At 35.4% G+C, this 15,163-nt stretch overlaps 1 protein-coding gene across 10 annotated transcripts in view; it reads left to right on the forward strand.

Annotated features, from left to right (window-relative positions):
• Positions 1-15,163, forward strand: part of Baz2b (bromodomain adjacent to zinc finger domain 2B) — a 351,303-nt gene that overhangs the window by 245,374 nt on the left and 90,766 nt on the right. For all 10 annotated transcript variants that reach the window (XM_071619137.1, XM_071619140.1, XM_071619138.1 and 7 more), the window contains 2 exons: positions 2,982-3,185; positions 5,290-5,685. In XM_071619137.1, coding sequence (XP_071475238.1) covers positions 2,982-3,185; positions 5,290-5,685 — 600 coding nt within the window. The remainder of the gene's footprint in view (positions 1-2,981; positions 3,186-5,289; positions 5,686-15,163) is intronic.

Here is a 15,163-nt window from a genome sequence, read left to right on the forward strand (position 1 = left end):
GCCACATTCCCAGTTCTTTTCATTTTTTACTTTGAGACAGCGTCTTGCTTTACTGAGGGTTTCACTAAGTTGCTGAGACTCGCCTTGAACTTGCCATCCTCCTGCCTCAGCCTACAGAATCACTGAAATGACAGGCATGTGCCACCATGCCAGACTTCTTGTTATCTTTAAATATAAAATTTTACACAGATTATTTGGACTTTAAAATGGTTGGTTTTTCTTTGCTAAATCACTGCAGCTTCTTCATTTCTTTCCTTTCCTACCCACTACCAAACCAAAAGTGATAACTTCAGTTTAGATTTCTTAGGATTTCCATAGACTCACTATATGTGCTTAGAAACCCACATCAGGCCCAGTGTGGTGGTACACAATTATAATCCTGGTGACTTGGGAAGCTGAGGCTGGAGAATTGAAAAGTTAAGGCCAGCCTCAGCAACTTAGCAAGACTCTGTCTCAAAATAGAAAAAATATAAACAACTGGGGATGTCGCTTAGTGGTAGAGTATCTCTGGGTTTCATTCCTAGTACCACAAAAAAGAAAGAAAAAGAGAAAACCTACAACAGATTTTGGTTGCAACATAGGAGCTGTTTCTTTGCCAAATAAGAAGTAGTAGTCTTAATATTAATTGTTATTATTTCCCTTAAATTTCTACCTTGTTTTTTTTCTTGTGTAGAATGCTTTATTTTTATTTTTTGAACAAATTTTTTATTTGTGTGGTTTTTTTTTTTTTTTTTTTGCATACACATGACAGTAGTGATTTCTACCTTCTTTATGATTATTCCCATATTATCCCATTTCAGTTTCTCATCCTTCTCTGCTTTATTCTGAGGGAGAAACCCCTCAAGTAATGATAGTGGTCATTACTGTGCACATTGAAGGGTATGTCTATAGACTTCTCCACAGACGTTAAGATCATGAGTTTGGAGCAGTTTACAGAGTGATTGCAAGCAAAATGTAAGAGTAAATCTCCTTGTTCATCTTCATTCTATTTCATTTAACCCAATCTTCAGAAGGCACAAAGGAGAGTAGAAGTTTATAATGTGAAACCTTGGCTTCTTTTGTAGATTTGTATTACTGTCTTCATTACCAACCCCAGTAGTCATGAAGGGCTGTTTCTGTGAAGACCAAAACTTATAATATATTGCTGCTTTTCTGTATTTCCCTTCTTTTAAAAAAATATTTTTATTAGTTGTTGATGGAACTTTGTTAATTAATTAATTAATTAATTTATATGTAGTGCTGAGAATTGAACCCATTGCCTCACACATTCCCAGGCAAGCATTCTACCACTGAGCCACAACGCCATCCTGGTATTTTATTTCTTTATCTTTCAGCAAATGCCATTGAAATGCTCTTAAGTAACTATAGATTGTACTTTTTATCTTGTATCATTTCAACATTTATCCTTTTTAGTCTTCCTATTAGTAGTTTTACCTTTCTGTTGTTATAAACCTAAGTTAGTTGTCATTCACTCATGATTTTTTCTCCTTTTATTCACTACTATTGTCAGTTCTTTAAAGACAAAACTTTCCTTTTATGTGACCTGATATACCTTTCTACCAGCTTTGAATTATTTTTTTACAATAGTCTTTGTGTATGTGTGTTTGTGTCTTGGGGACCGATACCAGCAGTAGTCTAGTACTGAGCTACATCCATAGCCCTTTCTATCTTTTATTTAAGGTCTCACTGAATTGCTGAGGCTGGCCCTGAACTTGTGGTCCTCCTGCCCCAGATTCCCAAATCACTGGGATTAGGACTATATGCCACCCCTTGAACATCCATAATCTTAAATATTCCAGAAATTAATCTCTTCATTTGCCATATTATTCTTTTCTGATATGGAATATAAACAAATTCTTTGATGCTAACAAAAGCAGCCCCATAAGTCTTTACAACCTATTTTATCTACTCTATAGCAGTTATTACTATATGGAATTCTTTTCTTTTATATTAAACATCTGTTTATCCCTCATCCCCTACAACTAGAATGAAAGTTTCTCAAAGGCCAAGGACTCTGTCTTACAGACATTTATATGTAGGTACCTAAAAAGTGTTTTGCACCAGGTGTAGTGGTGCATGCTTGTAATCCCAGTGAATCCAGAGGCTAAGGCAGGAGAATCACAAGTTCAAAGCTAGCCTCAGGAACTTAGTGAGGCCCTTTCTCTCAAAAAAAAAAAGGACTGGGAGGGCTGGGGTTGTGGCTCATCAGTAGAGCTCTCGCCTAGCACGTTCAAGGCCCTGGGTTCGATCCTCAGCACCACATAAAAATAAATAAATGAAATAAAGGTATTGTGTCCAACTACAACTAAAAAATAAATTTTAAATCAATAAAAAATTTATATATGACAGTGGAATGCATTAGAATTCTTATTACACATTTAAGGCACAATTTTTCATATCTCTGGTTGTATATAAAGTATATTCACACCAATTCGTGTCTTTATACATGTACTTTGGATAAACAAATAAAGTAAAGGTATTGTATCCAACTACAACTAAAAAATAAAATATTAAAAAGAAGGCGGGGGGCACTGGGAATGTGGCTCAGTAGTTTAGCACCCATGGGTTCAATCCCCATAACCAAAAAAAAAAAAAAAAAATAAGGTATTTTGTATGTTATAGGAAGAAAAATAAAGCTAAATATATAACTTCAAATATATTATAATTGGAGTAATGAATTTGTTTACTGCTCTTTTTAATGTCATCATTTTGCAGCATAGCAATCAAATGAGTAGATCTGTGTATATGGTATATTGATAACTTTCAATATTCTGTATGTGACTGAGCTTATACTTTCTATTAGTGAGTTCCTGTCAGATAGTTATCAGCTAAACAATTACCCGTATAATATGTGACTTTTTCCTTTTTCCTAAAAGACATTTTCATATTGAAAATATCAATTGAAAATTAAAGAACATATCTTTTACTGAAACTTGAATTTTGTCAAAAATAGTTTTGCCAATTACCTTGTTTTTATCCAGAAACCAAGGAAGAAAACTATAGAAAGTTCTAGCAACAGCGATAGTGATTCAGGCACATCATCTGACACCTCAAGTGAAGGCATTAGTAGCAGTGACTCAGATGATCTAGAAGAAGATGAAGAGGAAGAAGATCAAAGTATTGAAGAAAGTGAAGATGATGATTCTGATTCAGAAAGTGAAGCACAACATAAAAGTAACAACCAGGTATGATTTGTTTCATGGACATATTCATATTTTGGAAATAACTCAATGTATCTTGACTCTCAAAGTCGATAGGTTTTGTTTTTACTCTTCTTTTTCTTTCAAAGTGTATAGTTTTAAAGTAATCACTTGTTTTTCCTGCTTTTACACATAAAAGAATAGGGGACAGAGACTATTTTTAAAGAAACTGTATTTTTATTTTTATTTTTATTTTTTAGTAAAATAAAATAGAATAAAATAAAATGCTTTATTTATTTATTTTTATGTGGTGCTAAGGATTGAGCCCAGGACCTTGCACATTCTAGGCAAGTGCTCTACTACTGAGCCACAACCCTAGCCGTTGGTTTATTTATTTATTATTACTACTACTACTACTACTATTTATTTATTTATTTATTTATTTATTGGAACTGGGAATTGAACTCAGGGGCACTTGACCACTGAGCCACATCCCAGCCCTAATTTGTATTTTATTTAGAGACAGGGTGTCACTGAGTTGCTTAGTGCCTCGCCATTGCTGAGGCTGGCTTTGAACTCGGTATCCTCCTGTCTCAGCCTCCTGAGCCACTGGGATTACAAGTATGCGCCACTGCACCTGGCCCTTAGTTTATTTTTAATGAGGTTTATACTGTATATCTGATGCCAAACGTAGTTAATTTGTTGACTACAGAAATGAAAAACAGTTCAAGTAACAGCAAGATTTTTATTAGAGCTTCTGAAGCAGGGAGACATGGCACTGACAGGCAGTGACACATGGCAGTGTCAGGATGGCTCCTTTAATGAAGGGAGAAAGTTAAGGTTTATTCAGGCTAAAGGGCTGTTTATAAGTTGGGGAGGGTGGTGGTGAGGTTTAGGAATTGGCTTTAGGTACATTACAAAGGTATGTTTTTCTTTTCCTGTGAGGGCACTTTAACTCTGAAGAAAGTGTGGTCAACAGGATCCTGGAGCCAACATTATTTTTTCATATTAACACCTCATGCTATATAAATATCTCTACCTTGTAATAAAGATGAGTTGCTGTAGCTATTAAGAGAACACATAGCTGAACACAGTAGTACATGCCTGTTCAGGAGGCTGAGGTAGGAGGATTGTGAGTTCAGAGTCAGCCTCAGCAACACAGCAGGGTCCTAAGCAACTTATGGAGACCCTGTGTCAAAATAAAACATAAAAAGGGCTGGGGATGTGGCTCAGTGGTTAAGTGCCCCTGGGTTCAATCACTGGTACATCCCCCACCCAAAAATTTTGTTTAAAAAGAGAACACATAGATGAAACATGAAAGAGTACACAGATCCTAGCAAATAATAAGTTAAGGGACCTGGGAATTTGCTGTTTTGGTGGCTTTTCAACAGCTTTTATTCTTTATGTTGTTTCTCCTGGGAGACTTATGGCAGGAACATCCTGGCTTTAATGATTCACATAGTCTGTGAAGCTGATAAGGTTTTTTAAGGGGAACGGATAAGGCACACACCAAGCTTTTGAAACCTTAGCAAGCTATAAGTGGAAAAAAACCCTTATAGTATCTTTTTTTTTTAAATTGGTTCTTTTTAGTTATACATGACAATAGAGTCCATTTTGATGTAATTATACAAGGATGGAACGTATCTTATTCTAATTAGAACCCCAGTCTTGTGGATGTAACACAGTCGTGAGATATGTCTTTTAATGGCTGTCAGGACATGAGTTAAGGCCCAGGAGTGCATTTGCCCTTTGTCGCTATAGTGGTTTCTGTCTGATATCTATCATAAGTTACTAGGAACAATTTTTAAAGTAAGTTTTAAATAAAATAAATTTCTCCAAGTTTTATTGCTTGATACTTTTTAAAAATATATATTTATTTATTTTTTATTTCAATTTGTTAATATGCAAAATGCATTACATTTCACATTACACATATAGAACACAATTTTTCATATCTCTGATTGTACACAAGGTATAGTCACACCATTCATGTTTTCATACATGTACTTAGGGTAATGATGTCCATCTGATTCCACCATCTTTTCTACCCCTATGCTCCTCCCTTAACCTCCCACCCCTTTGCCCTATCCAGAGTTCGTTGATACTCTTAATAGATGTTAATAAGTTGTCTTTTTAATTTTATTTCCAGGTGCTATTACATGGTATTTCAGACCCAAAAGCAGATGGACAGAAAGCAACTGAAAAAGCCCAGGAAAAAAGAATACACCAGCCATTACCTCTTGTGTCTGAATCCCAGACTCACTCATCATTCCAATCCCAGCAGAAGCAGCCTCAGGTTTTGTCACAGCAGCTTCCATTTATTTTCCAAAGCTCTCAGGCAAAGGAGGAATCTGTGAACAAACACACCAGTGTAATACAGTCTACGGGATTGGTGTCCAATGTGAAACCTTTATCTTTGGTAAATCAAGCCAAAAAGGAAACTTACATGAAACTTATAGTTCCTTCTCCTGATGTTCTTAAAGCAGGGAATAAAAATACCTCTGAAGAATCTAGTTCTTTGACCAGTGAATTGCGATCTAAACGGGTGAGTTAAAATGATTTTGACAAGATTGTTAGAAAAATACAGAGAATGCACTGGGAGTAGAGCTCAATGGTCGAGTATGCTTAGCATATGCAAAGCCCTGGGTTCAAGTGCCAGCACCAGAAAAGAGCTTTTATTATATACAATATACAAATTGTATATAAATATTAAAATTTTTCATATCCAATTTTAAATTCTCTATTTTTGTACTTTCTGAGACTCTAGGAATAAAATGCATATATCAGAAAATTAAATATTCTGATTTTAAGGTTGGAATATAGCTTAGTGGTGAGTATTTGCGTATGCAATATGATGAGGCCCTGGGTTCGATCCCCAGCACTACAAACTTTCCCCCCCTCTGGTTTTATATTCACATATACATGTATTTAAGATATTTTTTTGGCACATAATCATGTCATTCCACTGTCCCACACTCCATTATGTTTTAGCAGTAAGAGGATAAATATAGTGTTTAAATTTTTTTTTTAGTTGTAGATGGACACAATAGTTTTTTTTATTGATTTATTTTTATGTGGCATTGAGGATCAAACCTAGTGCCTCACGTTTGGAAGGCAAACACTCTACTATTGAGCTACAACCCCAGAACAAGGATAAATATGTTTGAATGTGATGAGCTTTAGTTACTTTTGTTTAAGATTAATGTCCTTTTTAAAATATCAATGTTATTTTTGAAGGACATGAACTCTTGAGTAATTTATCTCTGTAAATATAGAATTTATAAATTTCAATTGTAAAATTTCTTTATTAAGAATCGTTTCCTAAGACTGATGATGTAGACATACTCAGGAAGCTGGGGTAGAGCATTACTTAAGCCCTAGAGTTCGAGGCCAAGGTCAATCTGGGCAAAAAGAGAAAACCTGTCTCAAAAAATATTTTTTCTTAATGAATTATGTGATACGTAACTTATCCTTACATAAATACCCGAGTCAGTCTTCAGTCTTCATTTTTATCTTTATTTTTTCCTTGCTATTGATTTTATGTTAATACATTCTTCTGTCCCATAGAATTCTAATAATTAAATGATGACTGCTTTATATTCTAGAATCAGCCCAGAATAGAAAAATATTGTTTGAACACAATTTCCTGTCTCTTGGTTACAAATATTAATATTAAGCATCCTAATAATTAGATAACACTTGTAGAACGCTTATTATTTGCCATCTAGTATTTTAAATGCTGAACATGCATTTACTCATTGGATAATAACATTCATGTATGCTACTATAACTGGACATCTCCAATATAGGCCTGAAAAGGAAAAGGCTAGTCTGTAATGCTTGCTACTCCAGAAATATGTGGATTCAAATAGGTAGGAAAATACGTATTATTCGAAACCAGCTTTGAAGGAAGATAGAAGAAAAGTAATATTTCAAAAGTACACATACTTGGAATCTCTAAGTTAAGCAGAACTTTTAAAGCAGAAAAGGCAGTAAAGTGAGACAAAAGGCAGGTTTTGTTAGTCTGTAGTAGTCAGGCCTATGTAGAGTGCAGTTCCATCCTAAGCTTTCTTGGTGCCTGTCAGAGTTTGGGTAGTAGCCCTTTACTTTCTGTGTTACTACTAATAATATCAGTGAAAGCAAATGAGAGAGAATATAAAAAGAAAAATAAATGGAGACAGACCTCAATGGATTAGTGATGTTTTATTAAGCAGTAGAGGGGCACATTTTCAAGAGGGAAAATGGTAACAGGCTGCAACAAAGGTCTGAATTTTATAGGTTTTAGCAGGGCCAGGTCATGGGAGGAGTTGGTCAGTTAATTTGGGCAGTTATTTTTGGTGATCAGGAGGATTTTGGCAGATAAAGGATATTGTAAAGGTCAGATTCCTGAGTTCCCTGTTTCCCTGAGGGTTTTGTAAGTTTCCATTTCCTTCATTCCAGACTCTAAAAGGGGTTTAGTTAGTTAGGGCAACATCATCATATCTGGCTACTTACTGCTGAGAAAGGGGCATCATCAGAATATCTTCTAGAGTCTGAAGGAAGAACATAGCTTTCACATGTTTTTGGATGGCGGTCCTGGAGATGCTGGAGACATATTCTGTTAGAAACCTCTGGATATGGTTAATGAAACATGGAAGAAGGAAAAGAAATAAGGTAATCAGAAGAATGGGGTCATAATGGGCCAAATCCAGGCCAGGAGTCCGTCCTACTATCCAGGGGAGGAGGAGATGTTTGCTAGGTTAGGGGCTTGTTTCTTTAGCTTTCTTATCTTATCCTTTACTATTCCTGACTTATTAATACAGAAGCAACATTCATCCCCAAGGAAGAGGCAGAGGCCACCTCATCCTGCAGTAAGGAGATACAGGCCCCAACAATTTTGCAGAATGACAGAACCCGGGGAATCCAATTATTTTGTAAACTCAGTACGAAGTTGGCAACCTGTTAGATATCTTCAATAATCTGTACTGACAATTTTTTATAGTAGCGAATAGAGATTCCTAATTGTACTGCTCCTGTGCCAATCCTGCCAGGTACCTCAAGCCCTGTGAGTAAGGGAATAGACTGAAAGGGCTCTCTTATGAGTGGTTTGTACCGTTATCAGAATAGGCAAATTGGTTGTTAGCTAAAAACATCAATTTGAACAGTAAGGAAGACCAAGATACAGAGGCCAGTCCAATTTTTGTTAGGGAGGGGAAATATGAGCCTCACAAAGAAAAATACCTCTGAACTTAGCAGGCAGGGCTGTAGGGCTGACATAAGTGTTATGTTTTAAGTTCTGTTAAAAGAACTATTGTCTTTTCTTTCAAATGTCCAGGTATTGCTGTACTTTGGTTATAACTGTTTTGCTGGGTGTTTAAGCTAGTCAAATTGATCTTGTTCCTATCTGTTGTTAAGAGTCAGCTGAGTTCCCTCAGGGTATCACTCTTGGGAACTTGAGAGCAGCCTCTTAGTTCTTTTTTAGCTATCTGCCAGGATGTGTGAGGGTCTCCTTGACCATTTGGCTTCTCTTGGAAGCGTCAGGGAGGTCTCCTTCTCCAATGAACCCTCCTTTTTGCAGCATGCACACTGGTCAGTTTTCTTTTCTCCAGAATCTCATTTATCTCCCTGATTAGGCGGTCATGGGGCTCAGTGTCACAAAACCCTTAGAGAAGTCCCCTTGTTTCCTGGTTTCAAACTGGCTCAGAAAGGCAAGAGCCAAATATTGACTATTTTATCTTTTTGGACCCTTTTATTTCTTTAACTTTAGGGTCTAAGCTTTGGTCTTAAACATCCAGCAGGCCAGTTTCATCTGTCTTAAAGGAATAATACTGGGTTTTAACTGTGATGTCTATAACTTTTTAGTTATTCACCCCTTCTATTTATTTGGGGTCAGTATTAGTACTGGAAGTTAACCTTAAATCAACCTGTGTGTCCTATCGGTGATGGCCTATTATCTCAAATTAACTTAGACTATTATATTAGAACAGTGAGGCACTAAAAGATAACAGTTAAGGTTTACAAGAAAATACAAAATGAAATTAACAAGAGTAAAATATATTTAATTTGTACAATAGCTATGAACCAAGAAACTTAATTTTATTTTACTTTAAACTTTAGTTTGAAGTATACCAGCTTGGTAGAATGTTCTTATACTTTAAAGACTTATATACCTGGCATGTAGGGCAAAAAGCCAGTAAAAGTCCCATGCTTACACTGATGTTCTTATATTAACCAAGTTTAACTTTCAAAGAAAAGTTCAGAATCTTTAATGTAGTGTAATACTCTAAAATAACAGCTGTTGTTTAACCAGAGTTGTACAAACCCTAATTCCTTTAAGACTAGTTTCTGTTAAGAATAAACTTGACACCAGAAATAATTTTGATAGATAAGAGCAGATCAATGTTTTAAGAAATGTTTGTTACTTCAACTCATAGAGTATTAAACATTGGTTTATATCAGTATATTAATATTTGACCTTAGGGAAAAACCTGAAATAACTTTAACTGATTATGCTCCTTATATATGATCAATTGAGTTACACACAACTTTTTGAAATTTACCCTCCACATACCTTCTGTAAATTACTAAGACATTGTAAAATTTTTTACATTACCACTTTCTCATCCAGAAACATTTCTTTTTTCCTTCCAATTTCATACTAAAACATATTTCCATACCTAGAGCCTTCTTATATCTCTTTTCTAACTGTTGATACCTTTTTAAATTTACATTCTGAAACAATCATTATGAAATTTCTGAATTTGTCCAATTACTCCGATTAACAAGATGAAATACTTTATGCTATTTGCAGTATTTTAATTGAAAACCAATGGAAACTTTTGGGGATATTATACCTGTTAGAACTTTAACTCTTAGTAATCTTGCTTTAATGAAGAACCAGAAACAAAGCAATCTTAAACTCTTTGTTTCATTACCAATTTATAAGTAATACATTTAATATTTAAACATATTACCTTATGGAATTTAGGAAGTCAAGCCTATTTGATTTCATATTTAGCAGTTGATGTTTTACCACATTGACTTTGTAAATTAATTAGGTATCTCCTCTAACAAACACATTTATAATTAATCCCATTGATGTTGAAGTTAAATCTAATTTACTCATTTTTAACTATAAAATCCAAGATATCAGACAAGTATAGTTAACAGTACTATCTGTCTCTTCTTTGTTGAAGAAAAATCCTAGAAACAATTAATATTACATTCTAGACATTTTATAGAAACTATTAATTGTCTGACAACCTAGAAAAACTTATGTTAGTAATTTTAAAGATATTTTTAATCTGTTTACCTAATTTAAATTGAACTTTTTAAGTAATATGAACTAAAATTATTTGGATCCATTTCTCTTTTAAATTTTAATTTATGAGTACTCATTTATTTATATGCCAGTTCTGATATCATGTACATCACATATGGACAAAAGCACATATGTAGACCTAACAACACAATACACTGGTGTGCACACATACATAAAACAGACAGGAAACATGTTTCTTGTAGCTGTTTGTAGGTAGATAGGAAGCACACTACAGATGTTTATTAAATCCTCGATTAGATTTCAACTGTTAGAAATTAAAGCTTATCAGACTTTCACATTATGACTTAAATATAGAGGTCTATGCTATATGGAAATGCTAGATGTAAAGTCTAACAGCCATGGTGGACACTGAGATCAAAGGTTCAGGTGGCCACTTTTTCCTCAATGGTTATCAGATTTATTCCCAACATCACCATGTCTATGTATTTTTTTAGGATTTTGTAAAAGGAGATTCTTTAATGTATTTGAGGGCTAACCCTTGAAAAATTGGCCTCTTAACAAAGACAGAGTTTAAAACCTCTATCATTAGATAAAGTAAGACTGATTAGAAAAATATTTTAATTTAGGCACATAGGGTCAAATGTGAATTTACCATAAAACCATGAGCTCAAAAATATAGAATTTTAATGCTGGGAGCAGTGGTGCATGCCTGTAATCCCAGGAGCTTGGGAGGTAGAGGCAAGAGGATTACAAATTCAAAGCCAGCCTCAGCAATTTAGGGAGCCACTAAGCAACTCAGTGAGAGTCTGTCTCTAAATAAAATACAAAATAGGGCTGGGGATGGGGTTCAGAGATCAGGGGTTCAGAGATCAGGTGCCCCTGAGTTCAAGTGCCCCTGAGTTCAATCCCCATTACAAATATATATATGTGTGTGTGTGTGTGTGTGTGTGTGTGTGTATAAAATTTTAAAAATCAGGAGTTCTAAAAAAAGAAATGACATGGCCATAATTAGTAAAGGAGCATACAGAATATCTTTATCAGATCAGAGTTCACTTTTGGGTCAGATTAGAGTCAGTACTGACTCTAATACTGAATGTTAGAAGAATGAATAAGCTCTAGAATCCTTAGTTAAATATTCTTAAGGTAAAGAAGATTTGTATATATGAGATCATTCCATCTTCCTTGCCTATGTTATAGTGTTTAGGGAGGAACTTATTTTGAAAGCATCATGGTAGACTGCTAGGAGGAGATAATATAGCCAGCCATTTAGGTCCCACAAGTGGCTTGGATTTAAAAGTGACCTCCCCCCCACACCTTTGGTCTCAACTAGTTTTCTGCAAGCCTTATAAACCTTGCCATCTCTGCAAGGCTTACAGAGCCTTCAGAGATAGAGATCTGAGAGAAGATAAGAAGTAAGGGAAGCTGTTTTTTCATGCATAGGACATTATGATCATTTTTTATTTCCCCAGGTGGTAATCAAGTCTGATTTAGATGCAGAAAATCATTAGGTATCTCCTTTATCTCAGATTTCATTAGGTCATCCCCTACTTCTGAGGACAAGACTTCCCTTTGAACAAAAAAAAAGAAAGGGAGGAAGGAAGGGAGGGAGGGAGGAAGGAAAGAAAGAGCAAGAGAATAAAAAGAACATGGGCATCTGGGCAGAGAAAACTGTCTCTTTGGCTAGCGGACATCTCCCCAATCTCACAGCCTCTAGGGGTCAGCAGTCTCTGCCTTTGCTTCCATGACTCTGGCTGAAGCCTCACTCTGAATGGAAGATACTAACTAACTTCTGATAACTATTTTAATTTAAGAGAAGATATTTGGCAGCTGGGTGTACCCTTAAAGTTTCCTAAGTGTTGCCTTTATCCTTTGGTGTCCTCATACTTTCGGGACCATGATTTCATATTATGCCCCTCAATTTGAAGTGGAAGGCAAGTCTTTTAGTGCTCTGGTGATATCTCCACTAAAGAAAATAATTTCAATTTCTGAAATAGGACAAATGAGGGGCAGTTTTACTTTAATTGAGACAGATTTTCTGGTTTTTTTCATACCAGATGAGGGTAACACAGAAGAAAATGTGTCTTATGAAAGTCTAGAGAACGTAGAATAATCTTAAAAGATAGGGGAACTCTATCTTGAGAACCTCTCATAATGGGTCCCTGTGGACAGTGTGGACAGAACTGGAGTAGAAGCATTTCTGAAGAAGGAGAGATTGTTTGACTCACGCTCTGAGGATTAATGGGTCACCTCTTTCCCAAAGACCTCAGATCAGACTGAGATTTCATATTAGGATCCAAGATTTATTGAGTGAGGGTGTCCTCCACCACTGGGTCAAGTCAATCAGAAACAGACAGACAGTGGTTGATATTTGGTACCCCTGAGGGCTATCAGGTTCAGACTTTGGTCATGAGACCTTCATTCTCCACTGGGAAGTAGCCCTAGTAGCTGCCTAGTAGCTTGTCTCAAGCTTTCTTTTGTCCCATGCACCAAATTTCTCCCACAGAAAAGAAACTGAAGCAAGTCAGGACCAACATTCCCAACACCTGAATGAAGGGGAATTCATCCCACCTCTTGACTTTTGACTGATGGCAGGTCCCCATTATCATGTCAACTCTAGGTCACATTAGAAACATCTGAGAAACTTTAAGAAAAATATCTTTCAGAATCTCTAGAACTACACGTTACTGGATTTTAAAAGAACTTCTCGGGTGATTGAAACATATAATCAGTTTTGAGAACCACAGATCTACATGGAATGATTAATGATGCTAGGGAAGTTAACTGGACATGAACAGGTGGGTAGGTGAAGGATAGTAAAGGGTGATAACTTACAGAGGAAATCAGACATTCATCAAAGAGAGTGTATAGGTTACAGGACTGAGGATAATAGAGAACTTTATCAAAGCAGGCAAGAACAAAAACTGTCACTGGGCAATTCTCATTGTGACTACAGGAGGACAAAAGCTAAGCCATAATGCTCTCTGCTCCAGAGACATTAAAAGTCAAATTGGTAGAAAAGTGGGTTTTATGAAAAGCCTGATTTAAGTGAAGATGGAAACAACTTCATTCTTTCAAAGGTTCCATTTCCAGAAGCTCTGGGAAGAAGAAAACTTTTGGGGAGTGGAGGTGGGGGCTATGGTATGCATTAGGACTAAAAGGTAAAATTTCACCAGTTGCAAACAAGTTTTCACTTCCAGGAATTTTCACAGGTTTTAACTCCTTCTAGCCCTGGGGACCTTACCATATCAAAGGAGTGAGACTTGGTAGATTCAGCATCTGCTTCTTCCAGTTTCAGCTGGGGGAGGGTTCTTGGAAAGTATGGTCTGTAAAAAACCTGTAAGACCCTCATTTACCTCTCTAAAATGACCCATTCAGTCTGTTCTGAATATCTATTCTCTATCTGTCTAATAAATTCCTACCTACTAGTGAGTGCAACTCTTTTGAAAGTCTTCCTGTGAGATTGCAAGAACAGGCAGCTGAAACCCACTACCATAGTTGCTTTGGCTCCACAGGCTGGCCTCACTTCGTAACAATGGTATCAGAATATAATTTATAATGCACTGCTTAAATAAAAGGCATTATTATCAAGATCACATTATTGACTTTCTACCAGTTAAAAAAAGCAAAATTACATTGTTTGTGTTTTAACCTTTTATTAATGTAGTAGCCTACTTTATGAAATTTGAATTTAAACCTAACACGGTAATGCAGGCTTGTAATCCCAATGACTTGGGAGGCTGAGGCAGGAGGATCCTTTGAGGCCAGCCAGGCAACTTATTGAGACCCTATCTCAAAATAAAATCAAAATGGTTAGGAGGTGGCTCAGTGGTAGAGTGCTTGCCTTAGTTTGTGTGAAGTCCTTGGTTCAATACCCAGTCCTATTTGAGGAAAAAAGGTAAACATATTTATGGAACTACATCATGATTTATTTGTATTGCAATAGATTCCTTAAGTTTTTCAAATGTTTTCTAAAGTGTTTCTACAAATAAGAATTTTATATTTATAAAATGTACTACTTAGTAGAAAGTCATTAAATACTTGCTTAATAAATGTAGGAAAGCTAGGTTTTGTATATATGATCTTTTAAAAAGATTTTATTTTTGTTCTTTTTAGTTATATATGACAATAGAATATAATTTGACTTATTTATACAAACATGAGTACATTTTATTCCAGTTTGGATCCCAGTCTTGTGGTTGCACATATGACCTTAATTTATCTTTACCAAACCATGTAAGGTAAAGAAATGAAGGCTCAGAGGTTAAATCACTTGTTAACATCATATTAACAAGTTAAAGGCAGAAAGAATTTAACCCGTGAATTTTGATGAAAAAACTTGATGTTCTTTCTATCTAGAAATCATTTAGAGAGTATAATACAGATTTCAAATTATAATGGTGTTTAATGAAAAATATTTTGTGAATGGACATTCACATTAGATTTAATTATAAATGATGTTTTCTACTCTTTATTAGTGCCTTGTATTGAGATAGAGGATATTTTATAAGTGCTTCTTTTATAAGTTTATCTTTCTCTCTATAGCAGTCTAGCATAGAGTTTCTTTATTTCTTATGAAAATTTATTTGTTTCATGTTACCCACTGTGTACATGTTTGTCTTCCTCAGTAGTTGATAATTTTCTCATGTGTTATTTTATCATTGGCTCCTTTACACACCTTTACATTGTAGATGTGATTCAGATAAATACATATGCACCATGCATATGTATATGTATTCATAGACCAAGAATGGAATTTTTTTAA

Source organism: Marmota flaviventris, chromosome 11 (assembly GCF_047511675.1).
Source record: "Marmota flaviventris isolate mMarFla1 chromosome 11, mMarFla1.hap1, whole genome shotgun sequence".
In the NCBI taxonomy this organism is placed as follows: Eukaryota; Metazoa; Chordata; class Mammalia; order Rodentia; family Sciuridae; genus Marmota; species Marmota flaviventris.